The following is a 17,276-nucleotide window of genomic DNA, read 5'->3' on the forward strand; positions in this document are numbered from 1 at the left end:
TGTCCCCCGGGAAACAACAGTTCACTGGCGGCCGCGATGAAACGTTCCGCTATTTAAACCGGAATGTCCGGTATTCAAAAAATTCATATCATAACAAAATAAAAACCGGTATTTGGTACAAAACGGCATGCCGCCCAGCACTAAAATTTGGTGTAAAAAATGGCTTTATAAATTCTATTAAATTTGTGTACTGGTGTTTAGTGAATGCACTAAAAAAAGCTAATTGAAATGGATGTTGCAGTCAACCTTAGCAAACAACAATGGCTATAACTAATGCAGTTTCACAGTCCTTTTGCTACTTTCTGGTGTAGTAGCTGTGAGTCATCCCTAGAACATTGTCTGAGTGCCATCATGTCTAGCAAGAACTCACAAAATCACCATTTAGATAATTTGACCAAAGCAGCTACGTATTCTCAGTGAAGAACTGTGGCTTGAAAGGTGGCGGGTGACATACAGTCATTCAAGTTAATGTATTTGGAAAACAGTATCCGATTCACACTGCAACTTCTTGTCAGGGGTTTATAGACTACGTTAGTTTCAACTGGTCTGACTGGTCCCATTTACAGTAAAACCAGACAGCCTTTAAAGGGGGTCATGCTAGTTGTCCCATGAAACAAGCTTATAAAATAATGTGCCATTTTAAAAGCTTCTTGTTGGTTTATAGGTCAGAGGATGTTTCAGAGTTGCAGCCGTCAACAGAAATTCTGCTGATCTTGTTGAAATACTCCATTCTGACAAGTTAGTCATCAGTCTTGCAACAGTTCTTTGTGTTTTAAAACCATTTTTAAAACGAGCAAAATTGCATTTTTCTACTGAAATTGCAGTGCGAACACTAAATGCAGAATAACTTGATAAAAATTCCTTAAAAAGCATAAACTGAGTTGGTAAAATAAAAGAAAAAACATTAGCTAAAGGCTAAAACAAGCAGAACATTAACTAAAAGCTATCCAAACACTAGCTAATAAAAGTGGCATAAGAAAAAAAATTGTGCAGATATGTTGAAGTAAAATTCTATGAAATATGTTATGTAGTACTTAGTAATTGTAAATTGTGACTTTAGGTAATGGTGTAAGATTTTGCTTCATTCTCTTTAAATGTATTCATTGTAAAAGTGTTTTGTGTGTGTGCGCGCGCGCGTGTGTGTGTGTGTGTGTGTGTGTGTGTGTGTGTGTGTGTGTGTGTGTGTGTGTGTGTGTGTGAATTCAACACTGTGACATTCACTGTGACTGTGTAACAGTCATGGTCTGTACCCAAGACTAATTTCCTTCGGGAGAATAACGTTAATCTTACAGTATATCCTCTCTTATTTTGATAAAACCAAGTCGATCTCAAAGTACTTTCCAGTGTAAAAAATTTGTAATTTAAGATAAGCACTTTTAAAATGATTAAAACTGTTAAACACAAAAGTCAAAGCATCAATCACTTGAATGAGCTGAACAATTTAATATATAAATGCATAAATTAGGAAAAAAGTATTCAGACTACAAAAACTGTAAAGAACACTACAGACTCAGCTTTGTCTAATGCAACTCAGACTTTATCTTAGCTAATGGATTCTTAACAATTGTTATATCCAGTTAAATCTTGCTAATGTGTCAATTAAACAAGTAAACCTGCTATAAAAACCTCAGGACCTTTCTGACCTATGAAGCTGTTCTAATTGCAACACTTTTACTGTGCTGCTTGAGTGTTAGTCAATCCAATGACTGTTTGTAATGACTGTCCTGATGCATCTCAGTAATCCAGTTAGAAAAAAATCAAAAAGAAAAAATCAGTAGGTCCTCTGGATGGGTTCTTCTTTTGTGAAACATTTCGTCTCACGTCCAAGAGACTTCTTCAGTCTGATGAAATTCAGGTGAACTCAGCCTTAAGAGCACTGCCTCCACATGGACAAACATGTTAGTCACATGCAAAAGAGGGCCATCACTTAACAATAGGCTTGATTAGCTCTATTGTTCATAGAGGGTCATGTGTCCCATCACCTGACTTATTGGTTTGGATGCTGTGGTTCTTAGGTGTTGTGTCATGTGTATGTAGTGAATGCAGGCGGGGCTCAAAGTCCCTTTATTTATTTTTTCCACATTGATGGAGTAAACACCAGTTGCACATTCAGGTGGTCATAAAATCAGACCAGCTGATCATCAAAGCTGTTCATCTTTTAATTTAACTGGGAATGGATCATTTCAGCTAAATATCGAACAGAAAGAAGCGCAGCTCGGAACGCTGTTGTACCCGGAGCTGTTTAACATGAAGAGAAGCTACTAGCTTGTTAGCTTCCTAGCCCGCTGGCCACGTTGTCGGCTCTCCGCTTCGAGGTGCTCAGTAACCCGAAAAACATCTAGAATCGCGTATGGAATCGGCAAATGAAAATACATTAGCATTGACAAGCAAGTCTTACCTTCGCCATTATGAGATATCTTGTCCCACCATGTAACAGTAGTACCCTGTCCTGTCCCGGGTCAACTCATCCAGCAACAAAAAAACTGATAAGCATCCAGGCTTTTATATGCTTTTAAGTCAGCTCCAGTGTAGGGGGGAACACCATTTATGACATAGTGGTATAAGTCATGTGGCGTGAATTCAGGCAAAGTTTGCGTTTTGATCAAATCAACAAACACAAAGTCCAGAGGGAGAAGATAAGGGTCGATTTCTAAGCTAGCTATGTCCAACTTCTGTAAATAATGCTGTCTGTGAGCCCCAGCTAGGTGTGCGACTTCCACAGATAAATTATCTAAACTTAAACAAGTAGAAAACATGGCAAAAAGAAAAAAAACTTCAAAAAACAACCGCTGCCATTCAATTCAATACACCGCTCCGTGGCTTCTGCCATCCGACATGCCGGTATCACGTGACCTTTGTCACGTGGGTGCAAAGGGTCAATAGTTGGGGCCCTGATTCACACCTTTTGCTCACAGGGGGCCGAGTCATACTTGCAATGACAGCATTGTAGGAGGAGGACAACTGGACATGAAGGCCTCCATCTCTGTTTAATAGTGGACGGTTTTTCTTCACAAAGATGGCTTCCTTTACTCCTCTCTCAAACCAACGTTCCTCTCTATCAAGGATGAGAACATCTTCATCCCTGAAAGAGTGACCGCTGGCCTGTAGATGAGTGTGAACTGCAGAGTCCTGACCCGATGAAGTAGCTCGTCTATGCTTGCTCATTCTTTCAAGGGGACGTTGAGCCCCGCCTGCATTCACTACATACACATGACACGACACCTAAGAACCACAGCATCCAAACCAGTAAGTCAGGTGATGGGGCACATGATCCTCTATGAACAATAGAGCTAATCAAGCCTATTGTTAAGCGATGGCCCTCTTTTGCATGTGACTAACCTGTTTGTCCACCATGTGGAGGCGGTGCTCTTAGGCTGGGTTCACCTGAAACTCATCAGACTGAAGTCTCTTGGATGAGAGACGAAACGTTTCACTAAAGAAGAACCCTTCCAGAGGACCTACTTATTTTTTCTTTTTGGTTTGTAATGACTGTTTCTGGTTATGTCTCAGTGTAACTAATTTGATTTAATGGTTATTACACAAGTTTCCCCTGCTCCTCCAGGAAAAAGCAGCTACTCTATAAAACTTGAAATCTGCTACTCTAGACACTTGTCCTCCCCAGTCTTATCTAACTCTAAAGCTGTTTTCTCCTGCCAGACCCCTCGATGCAGACGCTCCGTCTTAAACAAAACCATTCATTCAGGGCATTTCACAACAACTGGACCCAGTAATTCAATGCATATTCTTATGAACCAGAACCAGCAAGTGTTCTGTTACTAAGAATCAATAAAAATATTTTACCTTAAGTTTGTTTTGTCTGGTTTTTGTCTCTCTCTTGAGAGTTTTTTTTAATACTTTGGCACACTGGTCTTGATTCAGGCTGTAGGCAAAAACGAGAAGAAAACAAAGTCTATCTGCCAAAGCCATTTCACGTTTGGCATTTCACACAAACCGCAGCCGAGTGAATTGATGTGATTGTGACGGCAGATTGTTTACAGAGTTCAGGCATTTCAAACTCTCTAATCCACATGAACCAGTCCCCACAGAACTGGCCCTGCTCCAGGCAAAAAAAGCGCCTTTTATGTCTGCAACAACATATTCCATATTCCATTTACCATTTAGCATATTCACCATTTTATGTCATCATAAAAACATCCCCCAAAAGCAGTGGCGGCTGGTGGATTTTTCTCCAGGTGGGGCTACAACTCCAAAATAGACGTATCTCAGAAAGCAATTAAACGTACTAAGTTGTGTCACACCAGTGTATTTATTAAACAAATGAAAATAATAAAATAGCATTACAATGTCATGTATTGTGTTATTTTTTGTACATAAAATTTTCTCTTCTGTTAATGAGAAGCAAATTTCTTCATGGCTGGTTAAAGTCAGGGACGTTTTAACCAGATTCTTCTCTATAGAGAGCATGGTCAGTGCAGTGAGATGTGATGTTGTACCTGAGGAAAGTCTGGAATCTCTTCAGTGTTGAAGCTCCTCTCAGATTCAGCTGTGGTCAGAGGAGATGTGATGAGAATGTTCAGCAGAGTCACAGTCTCTGAAGGTGTCCTGCAGATTGTTCTCCATGAAGAGCTGGTACAGAGTCACAGCACCACTGCAGCTCCAGAACTAGATCAAACTTCTTGGTCCTGTTCAGCACTGAGTGAGCCTCCATGGTCTTCAGAGCTACTTCAGAAAATTGTCTGTGATCCTGCAGGAACCTATCTGCCTGCAGCACTGTAGCTCTGATCAGATGTTTTGTGAATGGCTCAAGATGCTGTCACAAACCTAAAACAATAAATGCACAAATTTAATTCAATGTGGAGATGGCTACAAGTGAGCTTTCTGGTATATATTTAATATGAAAACAAATGATGTTATTTTAATAGCAACAAATTGTTGCAGCTCTAAGGTTAACTATTACATTATGTTTATTTTAAAAATGTATTCATTTTATTAAAAAACAAAATAAACTCTATGCACAACAGAAGAAGAATATATATAAATAAAATGAATGGCAGCAGAAAGAAGAAAAACATCTTTTAATATCTGCCCCTTTTTAAAGAATAAATTCAAACAATAGTAATTTATAAAAAAAAACTAAAACATTAAAAAATATTTTTATATTTTATTAAGTTTTGTTCACCATTTGGGAACACCAACACAATCTAACTCCAAGTAAATCAAACTTCTGTGAAATCAAAATGTCCATTTAGGAAGTAACACTGATGATAAACTATTTCACAAGCTGTCAGCACATTCAGCTTTGTTTAGAAGAAAGTATTCAATGAGAATATTTCCTTCATTCAGATCTAGGACCTTTTCTTTTTTGAGCAGTTGTTACAACTTGGCTAACACTAACAGCATGTAATCAAGTCTTAATGCTAAACATGTTCTTGCTCAATTTTAATTATGTTTGGCTTATCCGGTCCAAGCTACTTCACTTTAAGTTTCTCCTCATATGTTCTGCTTTGAAAAGGTTTAGATATAAGAAACTTACAGTGTTGTTTTCTCCTTCATTCCCGTTTGTTGTTCTTCAAAATCTGCCTCCTGAATAATAATAATAATGCATTAGTTTTATATAGTGGTTTTCGAGACCCTCAAAGACGCTTTATAATTTTCATGCATCATTCATTCACACTCACATTCACACACTGATGGCAGTAAGCTACATTGTAGCCACAGCTGCCCTGGGGCAGACTGACAGAAATGAGGCTGCCATGCTGCGCCACCAGCCCCTCTGACCACCATCAGTAGGCAAGGTGGGTGAAGTGTCTTGCCCAAGGACACAACGGCATGTAGGCATGGCGGGGAGTTGAACCTGTGACTTGCGGGTCCCAAAGCCGGCTGCTCTACCACTACACCACAGCCACCCCAAGCCCTGAAGCCCTGCCGGCTGTCGCATTAATATGACGTCGAGTCGTCGACAGGGTGGACCCACTACCAGAGGTCAGCTGCGGGGCGGTGACAAGCTGCGCCACAGGCCACCCTATACTTTTGCATTGGGGACTTACTGCACATGTGCAAAATCTTCCAATGACTTGTCTATGGGAGTCTGGGGCGTTGAACCATTCGTGACCCGGAAGTGACTCAACACGAAAAAGCTCATGAGTAAAATGGAAGTTTACACATCAATAACTCTAAATTATTTATTTTACTTATCAGAAAACATATTTTTTGAAACATTTATAACGTTTTATTTAGTTATTTTATTTTTTTTGTGTGTACAAAAAACTAGTGGTGGGGCAGTGCCCTAGCGCCCCCTTTTGACCAGCCGCCACTGCCCACTGTGTCATGTGTCTGTCTTCCAGTCATGGAATAAAAAGGCAAAGACTTCTTTTACTTGGAGTAGAGAACGTTTATTCCAAGCAAAAGCAATGCCACTCAGCACGGTTTATTTGGACAAAAAAAAATTATATTTAGCAGTAAAACTTGAGAGGTTGCAGATGGATGTAGTGTCCAAATCATGCTGGCTTCTGCAAGACTGAAGTACTGCTGGGTCTCATGTTAAAGCATTCAAAGTATAATTTCTTAGTTGTCATTTTATGAAATTTTCCATCAAAATTAAGAACTTCATCCAGTTTTGACTACCCTGGATAATCATATCCCAGCTACTGTCCTGGAATCAGGCTAAATTTGGCCTTAAATGTGCATAAAATGAACAAAGCTTCCACATAAGACAAAAAATCTTTCTGATGTTTTGTCCTGAAACTAATCAATATTTAGAAAATTTGAACTGAATTATTCAGATTACAAGAAGTGAGTGGTTTGTTCTCTTATCCAAGTCCCTTACAAAGCAGTTTCAAAGTTGCTACATGAAATGCATCCATTGATTTGCACCCAGTTGTCAGCAGCCAAGCTGTGGAAGTATCAGCTCAAGGAGAGAAGTCCAGACACTCGCCCCTACCCAGAAGGCACTGTCATGCTCATCGTGGGGGGGTACCGAAGAGTTTCCAGGCCAAAGAGGAAATATATAATCAATTCAGCAAGTTCTGGGTCTTTCCTGGCATCACCTTTCAGTGGGACTTGCTCAAAACACTTCCAAGGTGAAGTGACCAGATGGCTGATCACATGTTTCAACCACCTCAGCTGATTCTTTCCAGTGCAGAAGAGAAACAGCTTAACTTTAATCTCCCCCTGGATGACACAACTTGTTCTTTTGGTTATAGTCCATATCTCCACCCGTTTTCTTCTTATTCAGGATTGGGTCGCGGGGGCAGCAGCCTAAGCAGAGAGACCCAGACTTCCCTCAACCCAGCCAGTTGGGCCAGCTCATCTGGGAGAATCCCAAGGCATTCCCAGGCCAGCGGAGAAACCAAGTCCCTCCAGCATGTCCTGGGTTTTCTTCTGGGCCTCCTCCCAGTGGGACGTGCCCGGAACACCTCACCAGGGAGGCGTCCAGGAGGCATCCTAACCAGATGCCCAAGCCACCTCAACTGGCTCCTCTCAGTGTGGAGGAGCAGCGGCACTACTCTGAGTCCCTCCCGGATGACTGAGCTTCTCACCCTATCTCTAAGGTAGAGCCCAGACACCTTGCGGAGGAAACTCATTTCCGCTTGTATCTGTGATCTCGTTCTTTCGGTCACTACTCAAAGCTCGTGACCATAGATGAGGGTAGGAACGTAGACCGACAGGTAAATCAAGAGCTTTACCTTCTGGCTCAGCTCTCGCTTCACCACGACAGACCGGTACAACGCCCGCATCACTGCAGATGCAGCACCAATCCACCTGTCGATCTCCTGCTCCATTCTTCCCTCATTCATGAACAAGACCCYGAGATACTTAAACTCCTCCACTTGGGGCAGGACCTCCTCCCCGACCTGAAGAAGGCGCCCTACCCTTTTCCGGCTCAAGAGCATGGTCTCAGACATAGAGGCGCTTATTCACAGGACATTTTCCAGTATATTTACCTTCCTTGTCAAGACTGGTTGTCTATGAAGCCCAAACTGAGACTTATACCCATTACATGTTCTGCAATAACTGATCACATCTTTGTTTACAAATTTGCCATTACATATTTCAATCTGTCTGTTAGCGAAATGTTTTATGAATCTCTGAATAGATTTTAATGACATGTTGAAATGCTACATTTATTTCTGCAATTTATTTGCAGTTTTTATTTAAAATGGCTAACCTAAACACAGAGATAACGCGGTCACTACTACTGATAATGAGCTTGTAATGGCACGTGGTGTTATTTTCAAAGTTTGGACAAAGTGGCCTTTACTCAGTCATTTTGCAACTTTAAATTATCTGCTAAAACTCTGGGAGGTAGTAGGCATGACTTCAGTAAATAGTGGGTCTTAATTCAATTATTGAAATATGGTTGTAAAGGTTGTATAAGAGCCTTCTTTAAAAATGTCTTCACTCCTAAACCAGATTTTGTGTTGTGTTCATGTCCGTAGGAGAAGAAAACATCTCCTTAGATGATTGCTGTAAACATGGCCAGACTTATGGAACTGAGAACAAAGATTGTGCATCCCTTCCTCTCATCTCGGGCTCAACCACGTGCAGGTAAGCAAGTGTTAGCTGTCAGTGATTTAAACCCACAGGGCTCCAGAGGAATAGTTGATCTGGGAATCCAGATCCAGGTTTACAAGTCATTGAAAACTTTAACCTTTGTCAGAGCCTTTCACTATCTGTCAGCACTACATAGGCTCATGCAGCTTGGACCTTTGAGATTTGTCTTCAGCTGGTTGAAAATGTCTTCAAGTGTTTATAATGAGATTATAATACCTTACTACTATAAATCTCTGCACACATTATTCACTTCACATGTGAGCTGGAAATACTACTAATAATGGGATAATTACAGCTCTGCTGGTAACCTTAGAAGGTGTTCTAATGGTTCAGAGCCTTGGTGTCAGGGAGCTGCTCTCTGAAAACTGAAGGAAAACACATTTACCATATTGCCAAAAGTGATCCCAAATTTGTCTCTATAGTTTGAGGATACAAAGGTAAAATCAGTTATTTGTGTAAGGAGCAGGGCATGTTTGGGGATGGAAAATCGTGGAGAGAGAGAAGAACAATTGTTTAAAACTCAGAAAATACCTCAGAGGTGAAATGTGACATGGTGGGAGGATAAAGAGAGGGAAAAAAAACAGGAATTTGAACAATTGCTTAAGCGTCTGAAGGAAGAAAGTATGCTAGAGAAAGAAAACCAGGAGCATGAATATGGCCTTAAAAGGTTCTGTAGAGAAGGACAGTGTGCTGATGTGAGTTTGACATCTGCTGCAGTTTATGTGGAAAGAGATTGCTGGTAAGAACCTATGAGACAGTTTGTTGAAAAGGAGAAGATGATGCAACAGCTTTTAGTAATACTACAGTGAGATGAATCCAAACCTGACAGAAACAACTAGCTTATCTTAACTGATTGGCCCATTGGAGCTGCAATCTCTGGACAATCTCTGGACAAAACCACATATTCTTTTCTGATGCTCCCCACTTGATACCTAATATTTATGTTTTACTTGTTTTAAATTTTTTTTCATCTAGCAGCAAATTCACTCGTATACTTCCATCTAAATAGTTTCTCAGAAAATCTATGCTTGTCTGAATCTGACACAGACTGCAGCCAGCAGTGTTGTGCAGATTGATCGAAATGTTGATATCAACTCTTGCATTGTATCAATAATGTGATGAGATTGATACTTAAGTTGTTTCTGTCCTCTGCCTTCAGCATCCTGAGACTGTTCCAAAGGTGCAATGAAAAGGGGGAAAAACAGTTTTGTCTTAGCTTTTTTTCATAACCAAAAATAATGTAAATTTGTATGGCGTTCCATTTGTGCCATCGGCTTGCGAGCGCAGTAACACAGATTTGAGAGCAGATATTAATATGAGCAAACAATAATTTGAACCGTGTGCATTTAAATAACACACACACTCACGCAGCTCCCTCCCTGCTTGCTCAATTGTGCTCGACTCCCTTCCTCCCTCCTCTCAACTTTGCGTGATGCGTGGCTCCCTCCCCCTCCTCTCAATCTCCCCTCTGCTTGCTCGCAGCTGTCTCTGCACTCGCAACCCAAGTTGTACGAACCACATGACCAGCCAATCACAGACAGGGTTTTTTCATCCAATCAAAGCACTTTTTGCAAATCCACTAAACCACTCTGTAAAAATGAAATGCTAGATTTACTTAACAATGTTATGTTACCTGGTTCCACTTAACTGAGTTGAGTAATTTCAAAGCAATATATCATTTTTTAACCAAAGAACCAAAGAGTATGTTGCTTTGAATTTACTCAACTCAGTTAAGTGGAACCAGGTAACATAACATGGTTAAGTAAATCCAACATTTCATTTTTAGAGTGCAAGAGGCTGAAGTGACAAATTCTTAGATGCAGGCCCATTAAATCAGCAAAAGATAATAATAAAATATATTTTATTTATTTTGTAGCCCAGAATATTTAGTTGAGCATACAAATATGCTTACTGTCATTGTATATTTTAGGCAATGCATCTCTGTAATCCAGGTAGGAAAAAAAAAACATAAATTTAACTTAACTTTTTAAATTATTTTTATTATTATTATGATGATGATGATTATTATTATTATTATTATTATTATTATTATTATTAGGCTCTTATTGGCAATATGTTTTAATTACATTAAGATAATTACTGTTGGTTTTAATATTATTTGTAGATATTCAAATTAATTTATTAATCCCTCTTCATTGCTGATATTCTGTTGTATCAAGAGTGCTTAATTTGAATATCTACAAATAATATCAAAACCAACAAGTATCCTAATCCTAAAGTATTTTAAAAATATTTTCTTAAATTCACAATGACAGGGACCACATTTTTATGCTTTGCTAAATATTGTTGGGCTACAAAATTTAAACATATTAACTTTTGGCAAAAGATAATGTTTAAATTTAAATATATTATCTTTTGCCAAAAGATAATATAGTTAAACTTGTGGTTTTTTTTTTTTACCTGGATTACAGATGCATTGCCTGAAATACACAATGACAGTAAGCATATTTGTATGCTTAACTAAATATTTTTGGGCTACAAAAAATATAAAATATATCTTATTATTATCTTTTGCTGATTTAATGGGCCTGCATTTGATTTTGTCATTTCCGTCTCTTGGTTTGGTAGATTTGCAATAAGTGCCTTGATTGGATGAAAAAACCCTGTCTGTGATTGGCCGGTGATGTGATTCATTTACATACAACTTGGGTTGCGAGCACAGAGACAACACTGCGAGCGAACAGAGGGGAGGATGAGAGGAGGGAGGGAAGGAGCCGCACGAGCAGACACAAAGTTGAGAGGAGGGAGGGAGGGAGTCGAACACAATCAGGAAGAGAGTTGAGCAAGCAGCAGGGGAGCTGCGTGAGCCTGTGTGTTATTTGAATGCACACGGTTCAAATTATTGTTTGTTCATATTATGATCTGCTCTCAAATCTGTGTTACTGCACACGCAAACCGATGGCATAAATGGAACGCCATAAATTTGAAAGCATCCTGATGCATGCTCAAAAGTCCAAGTGGAAAACATCTAACATGGTGGAGTCAGGTCCTCTGTTCATTGGTGAAATGTTTTGTGATTTATCCAAAAGACTTCTTCAGTCTGAGTAGATGGAGTTTAGGCTTTCACACACACTCTCCAAACTACCGAAATCAGCATTTGCAGCATTTTGCTTCATCTACTGACTGTTGGACCCAGAAACAGACATTTATCAGATAGTCACATGGCCAAAAACTCAAGAAGTTATAACAAACTTTGTGCACGGAGAAGTCTGTCTGGCAAAAACTGGTGCTTTAACGAAGACAGATTTGTGGACAAATAACGGCAGATATTTGAGTTTTTTGGGGGTTGTTTCCGGAGTGTGGACTCTAGCAAGAAGAAACACCGTGCAGTGACATATGCCACAGTGGGAGGGTTTTCACTGGAGCTCGGCGCATTGTGTCTCAGGGGCCATGAAAGGTGTGTGCGAAAACAAATGTCAAACAAACACGTGACCGCAGGTCGACTGTTTGGCTTCAGAGGGAGTAAGTGGAGACCTTTAGGCTCCTCAGACTGAAGAAGTCTTGTGGATAAAAGACAAAATGTTACTTGACTTGATGACTTGATGGCTGACACATGAACACAGGAAGCTTCCAGGAATTTCCTCTGAACCCATTTGGCCTCAAGTTTTTACTGTGACAAGAGATCTCCATGAGCCTTACCTCAGGATAAAGTTAATGGGGGACACTTTAAGGCTGAGTGGTTAGCTGCAAACTGATTGTTGACAGAGCTCTGAGTAAATGCACCACCTGGGTGTGTGTGTTTGTGTGTGTGTGTGTGTGTGTGTGTGTGTGTGTGTGTGTGTGTGTGTGTGTGTGTGTGTGTGTGTGTGTGTGTGTGTTCTGCTGCAGGATAGTGCAGGAGCAGTGCTGTGTTACAGTCCTGGAGGACAACATGTGCACCACTGGTATCAACGTGGCAAAAGACCAAGGAGCCTGCGACTCTTTGTTCACCAACACCTGTGAGACCAAGACTACAAAGGTGTGTTTTTATGTTTATCTACACACAGCTGCTTTATTTACTGAAAACACAAATAATACCAACAATAGAGAAAATGAAATCTAGCCTACCAATGAGCAATTACATTAATGATTGGCCATTAGTACCAGGGATTTCAAACACTTTGTCTCTTGAAATTGTGTTGATGACCTCTAGTGATATTGTGCCTTTGGTAGTTTTGAAATGTATTTATGTTTAAGTAACTGAATCATCTGGGGTCTCATTTATAAAGGATTGCGTGGAAACCATACTAAAAGTGAACGTACGGCCAAAAGGCGGAAATGGCGTACGCCAAAAAATATTCAGATTTATAAAACCGTACGTATGCATGTTTCTGCGCATCTTTCATTTATAAATCACAGCCGCACGTCAGAGTTTGCGCACGAGGTCCCGCCTCAGGTTCTACCCTCTACACGCCCACATTCAACCATAAACAGTCAATGTAAAGTACCTCATGAATGTTAAGATGTATTTAAATCAGTCAGCTGATCAATGCCAACAAAACTGATTGGTTCAGACGCGCTCTGTCGTGAGTCTGGAGGATGACAGGTGCTGACTGACAGCTGCTCACGTGAACAGAATGTCTGTAATTGACACAGATTTTCCCTCATTTTGCTTTAGAGTAATCTAACGATTTTTATTAAAAAATAAAAATAAAAAACCTCAGCTTCAAATTAATTATCCGTCAGAGCCTATAGGACGATAAAAACAATAAAAATTAAATTAAATAAGTCAGGTAAAATAAGGAATAAGTCCCCCGCTCTTCTCCTCGTCCTCTCCCCATCCTGCCTGCCCTGTTACCCGCGGCAGACCCCCGCCCCGCGCGCGCACGCACGCACACACACACGCACACATCCCCCGCGCGCGCGCGTGACAAACACGGACTGGATACACGCCCTGCGCGTGTATCCAAAGCTTTTGCTGTCCTGCTGTTCTTATCGGGGAGGGGTCTGTGTGGGTCGGGGTCGTCTGAGGAGGAAGCAGATGAATGGAGTTGCGCACGGGAACTTTTATTTAAGTCTGATTCTGAAGGTAAATTAAATATCTGACAGTGATCATTACACAGTGTGGCTCTAATTCCTCACTTCACCATCTGTGTCGCAGTTTCACGTCTCCAAAATGAGCGTACACATGGGTCAGAGCTGGCGTGAGGCACCGCACATTTTCACGTCAAGTTTGGATTTTATAAATCACAACCTTGGCGTAAAAAGTGGCGTACGCAAGTTTCTGGGCTCAAATTGTGCGTACGCAAGTTTTATAAATCCGACCCCTGGTCCTTACCATGGCCTCCAGGGCCTTTTAGGTCCCTGCAGCCTACAATAGACAGAAAAAGTTGTTTTTTTTTTACTTTGTTTTATAAGGAGATAATCATTAGCAATAATGGAAAACTAGTGAGTAAAAAAGCATGAACAAAAATGAACCTGAAGCACATCTCATTATTTAAAACTTGTAAAACTATTTTTGACATTTTTAAATTGATCATTTTCAACATAATCCTTTTAATCACTTTTGTTAAGAAGGAAATTTTGTCCAACTTTCAAAGCTGACTGTAAAATACTTATTTATTTATATACTATCAAGAACATTATAGTAAACTCAAACACTAAAAAATGACCAGGTCCACAGCCTGCAGGGTCCAAATCATCACTGCTCCACTACTTTGTTTGGCAGTTGGTGCTCGGTGGTGAAGCTGATATTGCTGTGTTTCCTGTCGTGTTGATCTTGTTTGTCCAGAATACATTTTTTCAGTGGTCTGGCAATTTGTCTAGAGGAAATTTGTTAACCTAAGCCATGCTGCCATGCCCTTTCTTCAAATAAGGTACTTTTTTACTTGTAAATCTTCAACACAGTTTTATTTCTTTGATACTGTAAAGTCATTAACTTCAACATTTAACATGTTAACTGAGGCTTGTAGAGTCTGGGATGTAGCATTTTGTTTAGTGTTTTCTTCATTGTCAAATGATTGACTTCAATTTCTTCATTTGCCAGCTGAGCTGCTTTACCAATGAATAACGCTGTTTTTATCCTTTTTTTGAAGAATAGTTTATTTTTATTTATTTATTTATTTTCTTGCCCAGCTTTATTTTTGTTAAATTGTTATCACTGTTTTTGTGATCCAGTTCAAACTTATATGGTTTAAACAAGTGATAGGTTGACTTTTAACTAATATAGTCAACATCTATCCAGATCAGCTTAATTAGCTAACACATGAGGTATTTTTTTCTCTTATAACCACTTCAGTAGAAAGCAGTACTAAATATCTGAATATTAGTATCTTAGCTTCTTCATCATCAGTGTTTTTTTAGATAGACAAGAAAGAAGACGAAAGAAAGGAAAAGAGAAGGAAAGGAAAGAAAAGTTACAATGTAATGGAAAAAAGTGAAAGAAAGAATTGATGATATGTGAGATATACGTCAAGAAAACACAATCCATCCAACATCTGTCTGCACACCTGCAAAGAATTAAGATTACAAAACTTAGCGAAAGCATACATATATACATTCAGACAGATAAACAAACACCCACCTATATATACCTGGTGATCATTCAGAACCCCTCGGATCTGAACACCTGTCTGCGTGCGGTTGTGAGCAAGCATAAATTTACAGGATTTCTCCAATGGAATGTATAATAGTGACTGTGGGGGTGTCTCAAAGCTGACCCCCAAGGCACAAGGCAGACATAAGAGGAAGCCAAAGCCAACGACCCCAGCAGGAACCCCAAGCACCGGGCCCCCGGGTACACCTACGCAAGGAGAGCCGCACACCCACCCCCAGGTCAAACCATAGGGGAGACCCAGGAGAACCCCACCAGCGACCACACGCAGCAGCCCCACAGTGGCCCGGAGTGACGAGCACGCAGGCCCCCGCCAGCCCCCGTTGCGCTAGGGCAAGCACGGGCATAGGCACAGAGGGCCCGGCCCCCAGGACGCACCCCCCCAAGCAGAGAGCCGACAGGGCCAGAGGACCCAAGCCCCGACAGGCAGCCACCAGGCCGAGCCAGCACACACCCAAGCACCCAGCCCCAGACCCCAAGAGCCATCCGTGCGCCAGTGGGCAAGGCACCCCCACCAGAGGGCGGTATGGGATGGGGGCGACAAACGAACCAGGGGAGGGGGAAGTCCACGTCCCAGCCTGACACATACCCATGCATACACAAACACAATCATACAATCCCACCCTCATCCTCACATCCACTCATTCAAAGACATACAATAGATGCCACACTCCATTCACACTCTCGATACACACTCTATAACCCCCAGGTCCAGGGTATGCCCCCGCCCCCCACAGAGGGCGGCCCACACCCGAACCCAGGAGGTACACCCATTTGTCCTGGGGTTGAGAGGAGCAGATGGCCAAGCCCCGGCCTGGACCGCGCCGACTCGACCGGCCACCCCCACCCCAGCAAGGCCATGCCCCGACGATCCCCCAACCACCGCCAGTGGCCAGGGGTACACCCCCAGCCGACACCCGCAGGGTTCCGGCGACCACCCCGGCCAGCGGGCCGACCACACCAACCAGGAGCCGCATCCCTGGAGTCCACGCAGCTCCAGAGAAGCCAGAGTGCAAGCCCAACCCCCTGCGCCCCCCCAAGCTCCCAGTCCACCATCAGTCCAGGCCCCCACCTGGCAGATCAGTCGGGAAACGGGGAGTGAGAAATAAATAAATAAATAAATAAAAGAAGACCCCGACTCACACACCCACACCCTCAAATGTGCTATTGACGCATGTTGTTCTATAGTGTAGTTAAAAGGAGAGTAAGAAGGGGCAGAGGCTGGCGGGATACCAGTTTTCCCCCCACCACAACTCCACCCCAACCCCTAAATGTCTACATGCAGCTATTGGGGGAGGGCACAGATATCGGTGGTCATAGAGTGCCCCCCAACCCACATTTCCTATATGTGAATGTCATGAAGATGTTATAGTGATGTCTAGAGTGTGTAATAAAATTGGGGTCCAGGCAGCTAGCCTGTTCCCCAGAACCCTGCATGAATGAAGTTGTAATTGAAGAGGGTGGGGGTATGTAGTGAGAGACGGGAAGAAAAACTGCTGGGGGAGCAAAAATGCTCCCACGGGGAGCCAGCTCCCCTGCTGACTCCAGTAGGCCCCCCCGCTCGCTGAGATCCATCCAGGGACTGAGGCCCAYGCGGCTGTTCGTCCAGACACACCGCCAGGCCTGGGGGCCAAGACCAAGGCCGGACAGAGCCCAGAGGACCACCAGAGCCCGAACCCACAGTCCACCCACTCCAGAGCCGCCCAGATGCCCCGGAACCGACCCCCAGCCCCACAACCAGCCCGCCACCCAAAGAGGCCACCGAACCCCAACAGGCGATCCGGCCGAGGCACCCACCCAACCGTCGACAGCGCACGGCGGCACCCAGACAAGCCCCGCCGCAGCAGAAGGGCCAGCCAACCGACCAAGCACTGCCCCTGGCCGGCACCAACGGCCATCCACCCAATCCCCACCCCAGAACAAATTCTACACCCACCCCAACATTCAGATACCTCTCAGAACATATAACACACTAGATAACCAGGCTAGGTCCACCTCCCCCAACCCGCGGTCCAACTGCCCCCCACCAACCACACCTGCCCCCCAGCCAGTAAGACCCACAGCCCACCAACGCACCAGAGGCTCCCGGTCCGCAGCCGGGCACCCGGGCGCACGCCCGCCCAGGCCCGGAAGCAGCCCGCCACGGCCCTCGCCCCTCCCGCCCCCACCGGTCCCCGGTCCAGGGGGGCACAACCTCAGTGCCCCAGGC

At 42.7% G+C, this 17,276-nt stretch overlaps 1 protein-coding gene across 1 annotated transcript in view; it reads left to right on the forward strand.

Annotated features, from left to right (window-relative positions):
* The window catches only part of fbln1 (fibulin 1), a gene marked incomplete in the record, with an annotated part of 79,992 nt that overhangs the window by 2,429 nt on the left and 60,287 nt on the right, over window positions 1–17,276 (forward strand). Inside the window, 2 exon segments of the mRNA XM_014025242.1 lie at window positions 8,400–8,508; window positions 12,364–12,493. Coding sequence (XP_013880696.1) covers window positions 8,400–8,508; window positions 12,364–12,493 — 239 coding nt within the window.

The sequence above is a fragment of the Austrofundulus limnaeus genome, unplaced genomic scaffold (assembly GCF_001266775.1).
Source record: "Austrofundulus limnaeus strain Quisiro unplaced genomic scaffold, Austrofundulus_limnaeus-1.0 Scaffold463, whole genome shotgun sequence".
Taxonomy (NCBI): Eukaryota; Metazoa; Chordata; class Actinopteri; order Cyprinodontiformes; family Rivulidae; genus Austrofundulus; species Austrofundulus limnaeus.